We start from the raw sequence: 13,123 nt of genomic DNA on the forward strand, positions 1-13,123 counted from the left end.
AAAAATACAACAGAACATTATTGTTCAATTATACAATATGGAAGTGATTTAAAGCTGTCCTTCCCTTCCTTTTGAGGTCTGTGGTTTATGATTTGTAATCTAATCAAACAATGCCTTCCTATTGTATGTCATTTAATAGGTTGACAATAAAAACAAAACTATTAGTGGGAAACCCTTAGACAATAGTTATTGAACCTAAACTGGGGTGGTGAGAGCCCTTATTAAATGTGAGCAAGCCAGAAATTGGTCACAAACTGGTATAGAATCTGCTCTCCAGTAAAGGGGGGAAAGGTCATTTCATTAGAACTGTTCAACCAATGATGAATAATTATTTGATGAGTATAATGATCTTCTTATCAAGTATAACTACCGGCATTTATAAACCACATTTTCTTCAAGGTTAAACTGTTTTGTGTTTTCACATTTTAGGCTAGTGGAAAATAATAACACCCAAGTTTCTGTGAGTGAGAAAAAATCATCAACAATCAATAATTTGACAAGATATTTCTTCATAATAAACATTCCGAATCCAAGGGTATACTTCAAACAAGTTGAAGCAAGATCTGTTTAATGTCAGCAAAAGTGTGCATTTTACAACCACATTTGGCAAATAAAGGCTGATATATGGTGCTGGAATTCGTCTGTTGACATGATAAACATGGAGCCACTCGTTTGCCGATGTTTAAACCATTTATTTCCGTTGCGTAAATAACCATATTTGTTAGATATACCACGTCTGTTGACATAGTGTTAGACTATGATTTCATTGTACAATAGCCTTATGTTTGATCAAGAATTACATAAACATTAAAAGATCAACAAAATCTGTGAACTTAATTGATTCTATAAGGAAATCTTGCTTATATTTGAGCCAACATTTTGGTAATCGATATTTAATGCACTTTGCAAGCAGTATGATCAATGAAATAACATTTAGTCGATCAGTCGGCCAATAAACACCTATAATTTTGCAAAACGACCTGACATTCACTGAATTTCATTTTTCAATGAATGACGCTGCTATCAAAGAGATGTCTATCTATACATAGAATGGTTTATTCATTGGGGCAAACTGTCATTATAGATTCAAAACTAAATTATGCTGATGAAATACATGTCAATTCTGATCAAAAGACCTTTAAATCACAAGTTCAAATTTCAATTTCTTTTCCGTAACGTCACCTTTTCCTTTGCAAACCAGTTCTGACATGCATTTACATTGTTTCGTTATATTTTTATAACATTTTCTAATAGCATAATAATTATGTACTATTATTAATGTTTTATTATAGAAGACAATTGAACAACTGCATGTTGTTGTTCAATGTATTGAAAAAATCAATTTACATGTGTTAAATCCTGGGTCTGCTCCTGCATCTGTGAAGAAATCATTTTTCTTCTGACTCGAAGCTCATTCCTAAATAAATGATAGATTGAAGTTGCCTTACATTGTCTTCAAAAAAGGCATTAATGTTTTCACTGAAGCCTGGGTTAGGCCATTGAAACAAACAGTAGTCACTGCGAAATTGGACAACTTAATGAAAAAGCAACCATAGCAACAACAGCATGATCCAATTATTTTTTTCTTTAATAAACAAGATTCAAACGGCAGTCCCCATCTTAAATTTATATAATGTTAATGTTAATTTGTTCTTCCATACTGTCAATTTTAATGCTGTAAAACATTTATGCTAGAACATCTTAAATTAATTGTTGCTAATGTGATGACTTTAATGTTAATTCTGCTTTGTTTTCAGCAACAAGAGCAGGATCCGACGAACCTGTACATCGCGAACCTTCCGCTCTACTTCTCCGAACAGAACCTGGAGAACATGCTGAAGGATTATGGGACGGTTATCTCGACCAGGATTTTAAGGAAACCCGATGGTGTCAGTCGTGGGGTCGGCTTCGCGAGAATGGAGTCCAAGGAAAAGTGTGATGCAGTGATTAACGGCTTTAACGGAAAAATCCTGCCAGGTATGCTGTTCATAAAGAATATTTCTTAAACATTACCCAGAGCTTCAACTTTTTGCCCATTTTGGCCTCGTTTTTGACTTCCAAAATATTGTGGAATGAAATAATATTTCTTCCTTATAAATGTGTTTGTTTTTATATGTTTCTCAAACATGATCATTGTATACATTGTATTGTATGGTTTCCATCGGGCATTGAATGAAATAGTCAGACATTTGTAACTTAACCATAAATGCTTTTTTTAATTAAAAACAACTAGAATATGAAACCCGGACTGTATTGCACAATATTTTACCTTTTATGTAGACATTAGTATGCAGATTTTAAGATGGTTTATGTATTTATACATAAAACTATTGTTCCCAGGTGATAAACATTATTTTCTTAAAGATTAAATACGAATCTCTTGTATCTATTTCATATCAATGTTGTCCAAACAGATCATGTTTATCTTGTCTAAATATTACATATGGTTTTGTGTACATAAGATATTCAACAAGTCAACAAAGCAAAGGCTGTTTTGGTGTGTTCAAAACATTCAACATTCTTTTGTGAAAAAAACATTTTGTAGCTTTGAATAGTTTTGGATTTTCTGACTTATATCCAAATATTGAACATCATAGGACATTTCCTTTGATAAATTCAAAGACCTTCCATTAACAGGATGGTTCATTTTAAGTCCAGATGAATGGCATTTCACTGTTTAGTAATGAATAAGAATACACTCAAACATGCAAAGGAAATTTAAAATAAATTATAGGATATCCTTTAAGAATACATAAACGGTATTATACAGTGCATTATGATATGCAGTATAATGAAGAAATAATGTACACCATTCAGACTCAGTTCTTAATTGCTGTCAATTAAGTATATTGCAATTCTTAAATTATAAGTATTTTTGAAGGAAGAAATAAGAAGTGTTAGTTTGTAGTCCATTGCAGCTAGCTGGTGAAAAATTGGAAACTTGAACATAAGGTACGGTGAATGTAATGAAGCGTACACACATACGTGATTGTATACCATGTGACATGTCTACAACCATTTTCTATACTGTAGGCTGCACAGAATCATTGCTTGCAAAGTTTGCCGATGGAGGAAACAAGAAAAAGGTGCCGTATATTCAACCCACGAAATTATGGGCCAACGGAACTGATGTAGTAAGTTCCCGTTGGGCCTTAATTCTCGTAAAAAAGTCGTAAATGTTACAAATATATATATTATATATATAGATGTGTACCCCATGTATTTAACTATGTAATCTGAATAATTTTGCATACTATATAGGCAGTTTCGTCTTATTGATGTATTTTTATGTATCAATATTGAATAGTATGATAGTTAAAAAGTATTCCTGAAAAGTTTTAGGAAATTTAGCTTATTTTCTAGGACTAATTTCCATGCACTTGGTAGGGAATATTTTTAGTCTGTGCCCTGTGACATATCCGAATTATAGATTAAGCAAAAAATTAGCATTAAATCTAAAGTGTGGATAATTTTATTTTTTTGATAAGTAAGATAAAACTGTTAAAGTTTGCAGCCTTCTTTGATAACTTTGATGTATTCAGATCATTAAAATAGTGTCACAAATTTGTCCATCTTATATTAATTGAACAGAGAACAGACTTCCTAAATGCACTATGGTTATACTAACATCTTTGTTGTGTATATTTTGTATCATTCTATGGGAGGCAATTCCATTTCTGTGATATGATTTATGCATGTTCTATTAACTCCCTTGTTCACTGTGTAAAGCGCATGCCCCTACCTTCATGTAACATGTTTTGTTTAACTCTTCCATGTAAGACTGATGCAAATAAAAAAAAAATGATTTTAACAAAAAGGCAGAAAAAGAGATATTTCTGTTATTAACAATGGATTGTCTTGAAAACCAAAACTGGTATCAACATTATTATTTAATGCAAATTCATGCTTGCAATCCATTTTGGGCTCTTTGAATGTATCATATTTAATGAAAGTTTTATTCATCCAAAATTACGGTTATTATTATAACGACCTTCACCATGACCCACAAATATTTTCTCCCATATTTAAACCAGTTATAATCAGTGTTCTAGTTGGTTTATGGCAACATTATTGTATGTTATTTTGGTAACCATAAATGTTTGGCTTATTGTTTTAAACAGTCTAAACAGTGATAAGAAAAATAATCCTCAAGTTATTTTAAGCAGCAACAATATAAATAAAGCTTAGTTGGTTGATAGAGGTTGCCTCAGAATGGAGAAAGGATTGAGTATATTATTAAACAGCATTTCTTTAAATATATTTTATTTAATACACTTAACAAGGTGAGAAATTTATGACAACAAATGATTTCTGTGAGTCTTTGTGAATGTTAGGGTTCCTGTACTGTTTGTGCATGTTTGTCAATGCTTCTACTAACAAGACAAAGAGAAACATTTTTGAGACAAATTTTCGGCTCCTTATTACTTTTAAGACATTAGTTTGAATTTGGTTGTTGTTTTTTTTACAGACAATCCCAACACTTGCATATGACCAGGCTGCCTTAGCTCAAAATGGGTAAGGAATATATTAGTTATGTTATACAGATAACAACCCTTTACTATTTGCAACGTACAACATATTTTCTTGGCCTTACAGGAAGATTTTATTCCAGTGTAAAATGTATTACAGTTTGATACTTGAAATTCTGACATTTTTAGAATGTATAAATTGGTCAATGAGATTGAAAATACAAGATGTGAACATATTCCTATCTAACATGTCATTCTGCCACTATTTGTTTCGTTACTACAATATTAAACACACTGTGGACTTTTCATAATGCTGCTTTGTTGTTGTTTTTTCCAGCTTCTACCTGCCTTACAGTATAGCAGCACCGGGAGCTGCTGCCCTGATGACCCCTGGGCTCCTCCCCCGCTACTCCATGGCCTCCTCCCCCCAAACCTACCAGGTGCAGTCCAACCCTGGGGCCTTCATCAATCCCCAGTACATAATGCAACCACCCATGGCCCATGTAAGTATTTCAAGAATTAGCTAAGAGATAAATAAAGACATAGGTGGACATCATTGTCATTCACCATCTTTACTCAAACCAATGTTTTAAATGAAATAGTGCAATAAACATACAGGTGTTCTTTGCCATACACCACACATAAAAGTACTTGCAGGAATATTGTTAAGCAATGAATAAGGGCATGGCGGGCCTCCTTGCCCAATACCTGACTTAGCAGGTTTATAACAAAATGAAAGCTTCACAGAACATGGGATGATGGTCATAAGCCAAACACTATATATAAGCATTCTAGGTATTTTTTCCAATATTGGTTCACATTGATCTGAATTATTTACATAAACATGCCATTTGCCTCCTTAATTATTCTTGCATGTAGAATTTTATGTTTTTATTTTTTCTCTGATTACTTCACATGAAATTGTTAAAAAAATGAAAAGTTTTTACATCAAATTTCAAGCAGATGATACCACAGAACTCCATGCAACCAGGGAATAACCAATCAGGGCTTGACCCAGCCTGTTTTACTCAAATAGCCAATCAAATGGGCCAGCTTCATATATCTACCCAATCAGTAGGAGAAGTTGACACACCTCTAAACTGAATTAACCATTGACTTAAGGCCAACCATCTCAATATGCGTGATAAACAGTGGCACCCAGAAAAGGGCATTCATTTTTGTAAAAAGAAGACTGACATGGTGGTTTGCGCTCTTTAATTGTAAAAAGAAGAATTGAACAATTTTAAGGAGAGATGAAATACAAGCATACATGTGTTTCTTGGTATCTGACTGAAAAGGCAGCTTTTTGAAAGTGATTTTTTTTTGTTTTTTGGGTAAAGGTTTAGGAGGCAGATTTTATGTGCCATATTTTTATGCCAGTTTTTTCATTGCTCAATTTTTATACATTGCATGATTGTTTTCGAAAAGTTTCTTCACTCACCCAGTTTTGTTTTAGTTCTTTTTTTAAATTTGATAATAATAAGTGAACATTGTTCTGATTTCAAACTCCCAATTCAGCAATAAAATTGCAAATCTTGAACTAACTTTTGGGCCTTTTAAAAGAACAATAAATAGGCTGGGTATACTGAAATGAAACTTGTTTCGAAGGCATGAACATGTCATTTTGTATACTATGATTATTCCAAATAATGTGCCAAATGAAGGAAAACATGTTTTCCATTATTGTAAATAGGTTGACTTGTGTGTTTTGGTACTTAGATGTTGATTCTCAAACTAACAGTAAAATGTATGATTGTATACATCTAAGCTGTCTTATTTTGTTGAATCAATGGTATTAGGTTGCTGTGTGTTTTAGGGCTTTTCCATATAAACATATAACCTGGGAGGAAGGCACTTTTCAATTAGACCTCCCCCCTACAGAAGCAAATAGATTGTTTGGTGGTCCTCCCCTGATTTGTTTTGTTTTTCGACCTGGAATAACCTCGTTCTGAAGCAATTTGAAATTTACAAGCATAAAAGGTCAAAAGTTTTAATTTACTGAAAACAGATTAAGAATTTATTAGTTCCAAGTTTCCAGACTTGCATTAGCCTTTTATGGATGCTGTTAATGATAAACACAGGCTTTAAAACAGTTCTGTTTCAAAAAAGAACTCACACCATCCATATAGTTTCAATACCTTGTTTCCAAAAGATGAGGCTGCTAACCACTTTCTAAAATTGCAAATAAAATATTCAAATCCAATAGTTTTGCATATTATGCGGGAAATATTGCTGATGCAGTAGATCTATATAAAAAAAGACAAAAAAATACTTGTGTGAAACGTCTACATTTTCTTGGTATAATGCCATGAAACCTTTTTTATATGAGGTGTAAAAAATGTTTGTTTCAGGTCTCTAGACCTACCTCTTTTTTTCTTCGATCCTTTTATTTCCTCGATCCTTAACATTTTTATGCCTTCATGTTTTTGTTTTTTAATCAGATATTTTTTCTAACTAGTACGAAAATGTACAAGTACGAACAGCTCCGCTAACAATCATGAAATGTTTGATAAATGGGACTGGGCAACTGCCAAATCAGCCATTTGTTGTGATCAAGGGAAATCTCAAAGTTAATTCCGCAAAATATAAACATGTCAAGGGAGGTAACACAAATTATCTGTTAAATTGGTCTGCCGTGGTTTCTACCCCTACATCATATGCAATTTTGATTTCAACACCCCCAACACACGCATATTACACAATTTAACAACCACCTGTTGCAAATTAGCAAGAAAGACCCCCAATCACATATGATGAAAAAATTGCTGTACCCTCGTAGGTTATTTGTTTGTCTGGAATAGCCCTGACTTTTTTTGAATTTTTATTACATATTATGTTATTAACATCATGATTATGGAAATTTGTCAGAATCCTAATAGCAGTTGTTCTATTTGTTTCAGTATCAGTAATTGCAAAAAAGGTTTCTTTATACTCAGGTACTTTTCCAATATTTTAACTACATTACATACATGTATAGCACAAAGTTTACATAGAGATTGGACCAATGTATTCGTTTTTACCATATATTATATACTCATGGTTTGATTTTCACTTGTAACCAGAGTTTGTACAATGTATTCTGATAAAGTTTCTCTAGTCATGTTGGAACTCGGAGCCTGCATTTAATTGAAAGAAAATTGACCAAAGTAGGAACTTTTGGAAATAAACGATTAGGATTTCAAAAATTTAAAATTATTTTGTAAGACAATATATTTTACTTCATTGGATTTGAAAGACAATTTTTTTTACTTAATAAATATATCAATTAATGAAACCGTTGCACTGAAAAATGTTAGAATATATTGGACATCCTTTCCACTCAAACCTTCAAAAAGAAAAAAAATTGAACCCGAAAATTGGGCATTTTGAAAATGTTATGTTTTTCCATAGAAGTTCCTACTTTATTTAAATTATATAACAGAACTTTTTCACCTCTTATTTTAATCTGCAGTTATTATGTTGTTAGACATGAATGTACCCAGTTTATTCCGTAGCTTGGAAAATGTTGCTGTTATGTATTTTCTGTACTCTCATCAGTAGATGCACCACGTGGAATTTGGTTCTCCTCCATTTTGAAATCCCTATTCAATATTAAATAATTCAAACAGTTTGTTGATAAAATCTGAAACCTTTTGTTATATAATGTTTGATAGGAAGTTTGCAAACCAACAACCCAATTTCGCAATGCTAAGCATTCATTTTGTGGACTCCATAGGTGCATTATACTCCTTTAGCATTTTAGTTCCAAAATAAACTGCCATATTATGCTTTTTGAGAAGCCAGTAACTTTTATCACATTCCATTAAATTCAAAAATAAATCTTAATTGTTTTTACATACCCATTCATTGACTAGGTATATATACCTATATTTATCATTTGTATAAATGCACTTGTAGAACAATTACTCACCCATCCTTAAAAGTAATATCAGCCTGCCAATTTACAAGTACTTCCATGTAAATAGCACCTAAAATAGAACAGTAATAAAAAAGAAATGACAATTTCTATTGTAAATAAAGTTAAAGTACACGTTTTAGCAGAAAACTGAAGATGGGAAAACTGGTGCATGCATGTTCAAAGTGTTTAGGCTTCTTCAACGTAACATTTTTGTTTGAATGTAATTGTTTTGTTAGACATTTTGCTCTGTAATGCCAAAATTTGCTTTTATATTATGCTTTGCATTATGGCCAAATGTCGTAAAATATATTACTTTTTGATGTTCTAATAATGATAAAAAACACCATCAAATTTAGAAGTGATTTGGCCGTCGATAAAGCAAATTTTTGCAAAGCTATTTACACAGAACATTGATTTTGTATAATGTTGAAGACAATTTACTTCCTATATCATTTTAATTCAGAAAAATAAATTATTTCCCAGTCTCACATTATTTATACACAATGAGAGAAATCGATTTGCATCAAAATATGCTATATCTTAATAATGAGGAATTAAAGCAGACACCGGAGAATCTAAAAGGAGAGGAATAATTTAAGCATCATAAGTAATGGTAGCAACATGTGATGATTAGGAAGGTGCTGACAGCAGCAGATCATATAGGATTAGTTGAAGGAATTACTTCTACCAGCAAACTGGTGATTTGGTGAAGACATGCCTGCTAGGTTTCTTGATGAAAAAAATGAGTGTGAATTAAGTGAAGACATGCCAGCTAGAGTTCTTGATGTAGAAGATGAGTCTGAATTTAGTGAAGACATGCCTGCTCGAGTTCTTGATGTAGAAGATGAGTCTGAAGTTAGTGAAGACTTGCCGGCTAGAGTTTTTGATGTAGAAGATGAGCCGGCAATAACTGAAGAATATCTGAAATCCATGAAGAATATATAGATGAGTATTTTGCACACCTGAGTGATGTTTGCCTTTTAAATTGCACAATGAAGTCATGTAAACAAATGCAACAAATAGTTGGTATAAAAGCTTAGCATAATTTGTATTCTCATTTTGAACACTTTGCATTGAATCGGTATAGATATTGTTATTGCACATAATGCAGTGTGATTTAGAACCAGCACAGGGAAATATATGTATGGTGTGATTTAGAATCAGTCAAGAGGAACACATATCAGTGTGATTTAGAATCAGTGAAGAGAAACATATAACACCAAGCAGTGTGATTTAGAATCAGCCAAAAGCCAAGCTGAGTGATCTAGAATCACCCAAGAGAAGTATATATCACCTATCAGGGTGATTCGGAATCAGCCAAAAATAGCACATTGCACCGAGCAGTTTGATTTAGAATCAGCTAAGAGGAAATGTATGGAGTTCAAGAAATGACTCACAGACACAGATGATCAGCCATGCAGAAAGCAAGTGTGATTTCTGGTTGAGCAGTTTAAATGTCCGAACAATTTATTGGTTTAATTTTATACTTAATTATTTTTGTATGTTTTAAACTAAAAAGTAATGCAAAGATGTGCCTCTCAACAAGATTTATTTTTGAATTTTGAACTACTGGGCATCCCTGTAGTTTTCATAGTATTATTGGTCTCTCAATTGTTTGGGCATTTAATCCTGAATCAACCACTTTAACTTGATTTGAATAACTCATTTTGCGGAGGAATAGATTAATTGAGAAAAAATGCTTTAAATCATTAAGTTTGCTGTGCATTTGTTACTACAAATTCTGGTCTAATTTAACGCAGCACAAAGCTGTATTAATGGGCTGTGATACTAGTGTTGAGTTTACACATGTAGTTTAATTCATTGTTAAATAAAAAAAGAAGATGCAGTCATTATCATTTTGTACAAAATGTTAGCATGTATGTTGGCATGAGTTTTGAATTGTCACTTATCGCACTTGATTATGAGTCTATGAAAAATTATAAAAAAAAATATAAACAATATTTCATAAACCTGACGTCAAATTTAATTGAACAAAAACATGACTGCTTCTTAATCTGTTCAAACTTAATGTGACATTTTTGTCATGTTAACTGAGTGAGGTGGTTGGATTGTCTTATTTTTTATGCTTATGGTCTTAAGGCTTAATATGCATGCAGTTGAAATTGATTTAACAAACAAGAGTGTACTATACACTATTAAGTCCACAACAGTTGTTCAGGTGATCAATGTCATATATCTCAAATGTTAGTCATTAAACATTTTATTAATTAATTCAACATAGTTTGGAACTTACCTGTACCTTGACTGTGTTTTTGGTTTGTTCCAAAATAACTAACTTTGATGGTTTGCTGCTAATATTAGTTTTAAAAAAGTAGTGGTGTTACAAACTTAAATGGATTTAAATTGTTTAAGCAAGGAAAAGTTTGATATTCATATGTGTACAAGTAGTCATGAAGTGATCAGTAACAATACACATTGAGACAGGATTTTTTTTATAAATATCTCGAAGCAGTGTGTTTTTTATATATTATTATTATTCATTGTAAATTACTTGTGATTTTTGTGGTATGCTTTTAGATTGCATCCTTAAAAGTTTGACACCTTAAACATTTAAAACAATTTATTTATTTTCTAATTTCAGTACGCAGCTTTAACTAATCCGGGATACACACAAGTTCCTTATCAGGGGGCAACCATTTTACAAACTGTTCCATAGAGGTAAGTTGTTAGGTTTTTGCTATAGTTACTATTTCCATAGCAACCAGTTAATGTATGAGCAAACTAGGACATCAGCAAACAATGTTCTGCACAAGCAAAACATTTTAAACTTTGTTACAATAAGTTGTAAAAGCTTCATATATTTTTGTTTTAGTTTAAATTTTCAGTAGGTGATGTGCAGATAATTGTTTGCTATTTGAAAAAAAAAGATTATATGCATGATTTATAAAGTGAATGTCATTTTTAATATCTATGAGATGAATTTGCTATTAACATGTAGAAAAAATGGGCATTTTACCAGGGACAGGATCAAATTATCATGCATATACATCCCTTATGTTGTGTGAGTGTATGAATAGAATTCTTCTGTCTTATATTTTCTGCCATGGTAATTTAATAACATATGTTTAAATGATTTACACATCTTAAAACATATTTCATTTTTGATATAAAGCAAGAAAGCTACTTGAAAAAATGCTCTTCTTTTAAATTAAAAATGAAACAGACTTTAAACCAAAATGGCAGAATATCAAAACTGACTTTACCACAATTGTGAAACAGGCTTTATATACATATAGTTTCCTGGATGTTGTTTGTTATTATCACCAGTGTGCTCTGTCTTCTCTTGTCTGTCCTGAAAGTCAGAAAGGGTGCAAATAAAGACAATTGATTGCTACAAAAAATAGACCCATTTTTTTTTAAAGAAAAATGGCAAAAATGTTACAATGGAAGTGTTGCCACATCAGTATAGATCATTGAAACAGGCTACAAGGCATTTCTCTTGAACAAATACAGTTAGCCTTTCTTCAATTATTTAAGAGTGTTTTAATTAGATCTAATAGTAAGTTTAAGATTATTCTAATGGCTTTAAGTTCATATACAGTTTAACAAGTGTAAAATTTTCCTCTTTAGCAGGATCATTAAACCAGAGAACTCAAGATAGGTAAAACATTATATCAGGTACTTGATTTATCAATACCCTAGGGAGCAGAGCACATATTTCATGATTTGTATTCATGAAAACACATTTCTTAATCCAATTGTTAATGGCACATCCAACTCAAATACTCTAAACCCAGAGCCTAGTATGAATCAAGTCCTTTTGCACACTGCACTCCTTCCATGCAGATATCACAATAGAGCAAAATATGAAAATTTATGAAGGGAACTTTAACAACCAACCACTCTTAGGCATAAATTAAAAGCAACTAAATCTAGTGACTTACTCCTAGATATTATTAGCTCACTTTGGCACTATCTCTCCACAGGAGCACCTTGAAGATGCACAGGCTCACTTCCAGGCCTACACTTCCTCCCCTGCCAAGTAAGGCCCAGTACTATGTAAGTTGTCTCCCTTACCTGGAGCTCTCCTTTTAAAGGTAGACAATCAGTGTTTTCCTTTGGTTACATTCTCCACCATTTTGAGGTGTATTTTGTGATTTGTTTAAGAAAGAAAGAAAGAAAGCAAAACAATGATGAAAGAAATGTAAAAAAAATGTAAACCTCTTTAGCTTTCATCCCAAATTCATTATTGATCAGATCAATCGATCAGAAAATGGGAAGAGAAGTCAAACTCTAGCAAAATAGTGGAGAAAAACCATAATGGACAACTTATTGTCTCCCTTTGAAAGAGCTCTTCTCTTAAGGAGGGACAACAATTAACCACATGTGTACCCATTCTGCCTTTAACCAGCATTAATTTTCATGAATATCTCTGTATGGTGTGCAATGTGTGAGCAATGTTTACAGCTTTCTTCATAAATTGCCCTTTTCTGTGATTTTGAAACTATCAGATTTTCTGTGTAGACAATCTTGATTTAATAGATCTCTTTTTTGAAATGCTAACATTTTGTCTAAAAATTAAATTCCTGTAAAAAGTATCATAAAATTGCAAGCATGCATACTGTGTATTAGTCGTATGTTTAGTATTGACCTTTGCTGTTTCTAATCTGTTTTCCAGTGTATCGTAAAACAATAAAATATATTCTTCATGTGTGGTTAGGTGTCCTTCTGTCATTGTAAATTTAGATTAAATATTTGTGTCGTCGTTCTTACTTGTTTTCTTTTTCTAACCCCT

General features: G+C 32.2%; 1 protein-coding gene across 13 annotated transcripts in view; it reads left to right on the plus strand.

The window, feature by feature from the left end:
* Nucleotides 1–11,044, plus strand: part of LOC128231363 (RNA-binding motif, single-stranded-interacting protein 2-like) — a 130,502-nt gene extending 119,458 nt beyond the window's left edge. For 11 of the 13 annotated variants that reach the window (XM_052944129.1, XM_052944081.1, XM_052944181.1 and 8 more), the window contains exons 5-9: nucleotides 1,758–1,977; nucleotides 3,034–3,134; nucleotides 4,469–4,515; nucleotides 4,807–4,972; nucleotides 10,970–11,044. In XM_052944129.1, the coding sequence (XP_052800089.1) occupies nucleotides 1,758–1,977; nucleotides 3,034–3,134; nucleotides 4,469–4,515; nucleotides 4,807–4,972; nucleotides 10,970–11,044 (609 nt within the window). Of the gene's footprint in view, nucleotides 1–1,757; nucleotides 1,978–3,033; nucleotides 3,135–4,468; nucleotides 4,516–4,806; nucleotides 4,973–7,369; nucleotides 7,406–10,969 lie in introns of all 13 variants that reach the window. The other 2 variants (XM_052944110.1, XM_052944091.1) reach the window with 2 other exon arrangements.
* Nucleotides 11,045–13,123: the final 2,079 nt, after the last annotated feature.

Source organism: Mya arenaria, chromosome 1 (genome assembly GCF_026914265.1).
Source record: "Mya arenaria isolate MELC-2E11 chromosome 1, ASM2691426v1".
Taxonomy (NCBI): Eukaryota; Metazoa; Mollusca; class Bivalvia; order Myida; family Myidae; genus Mya; species Mya arenaria.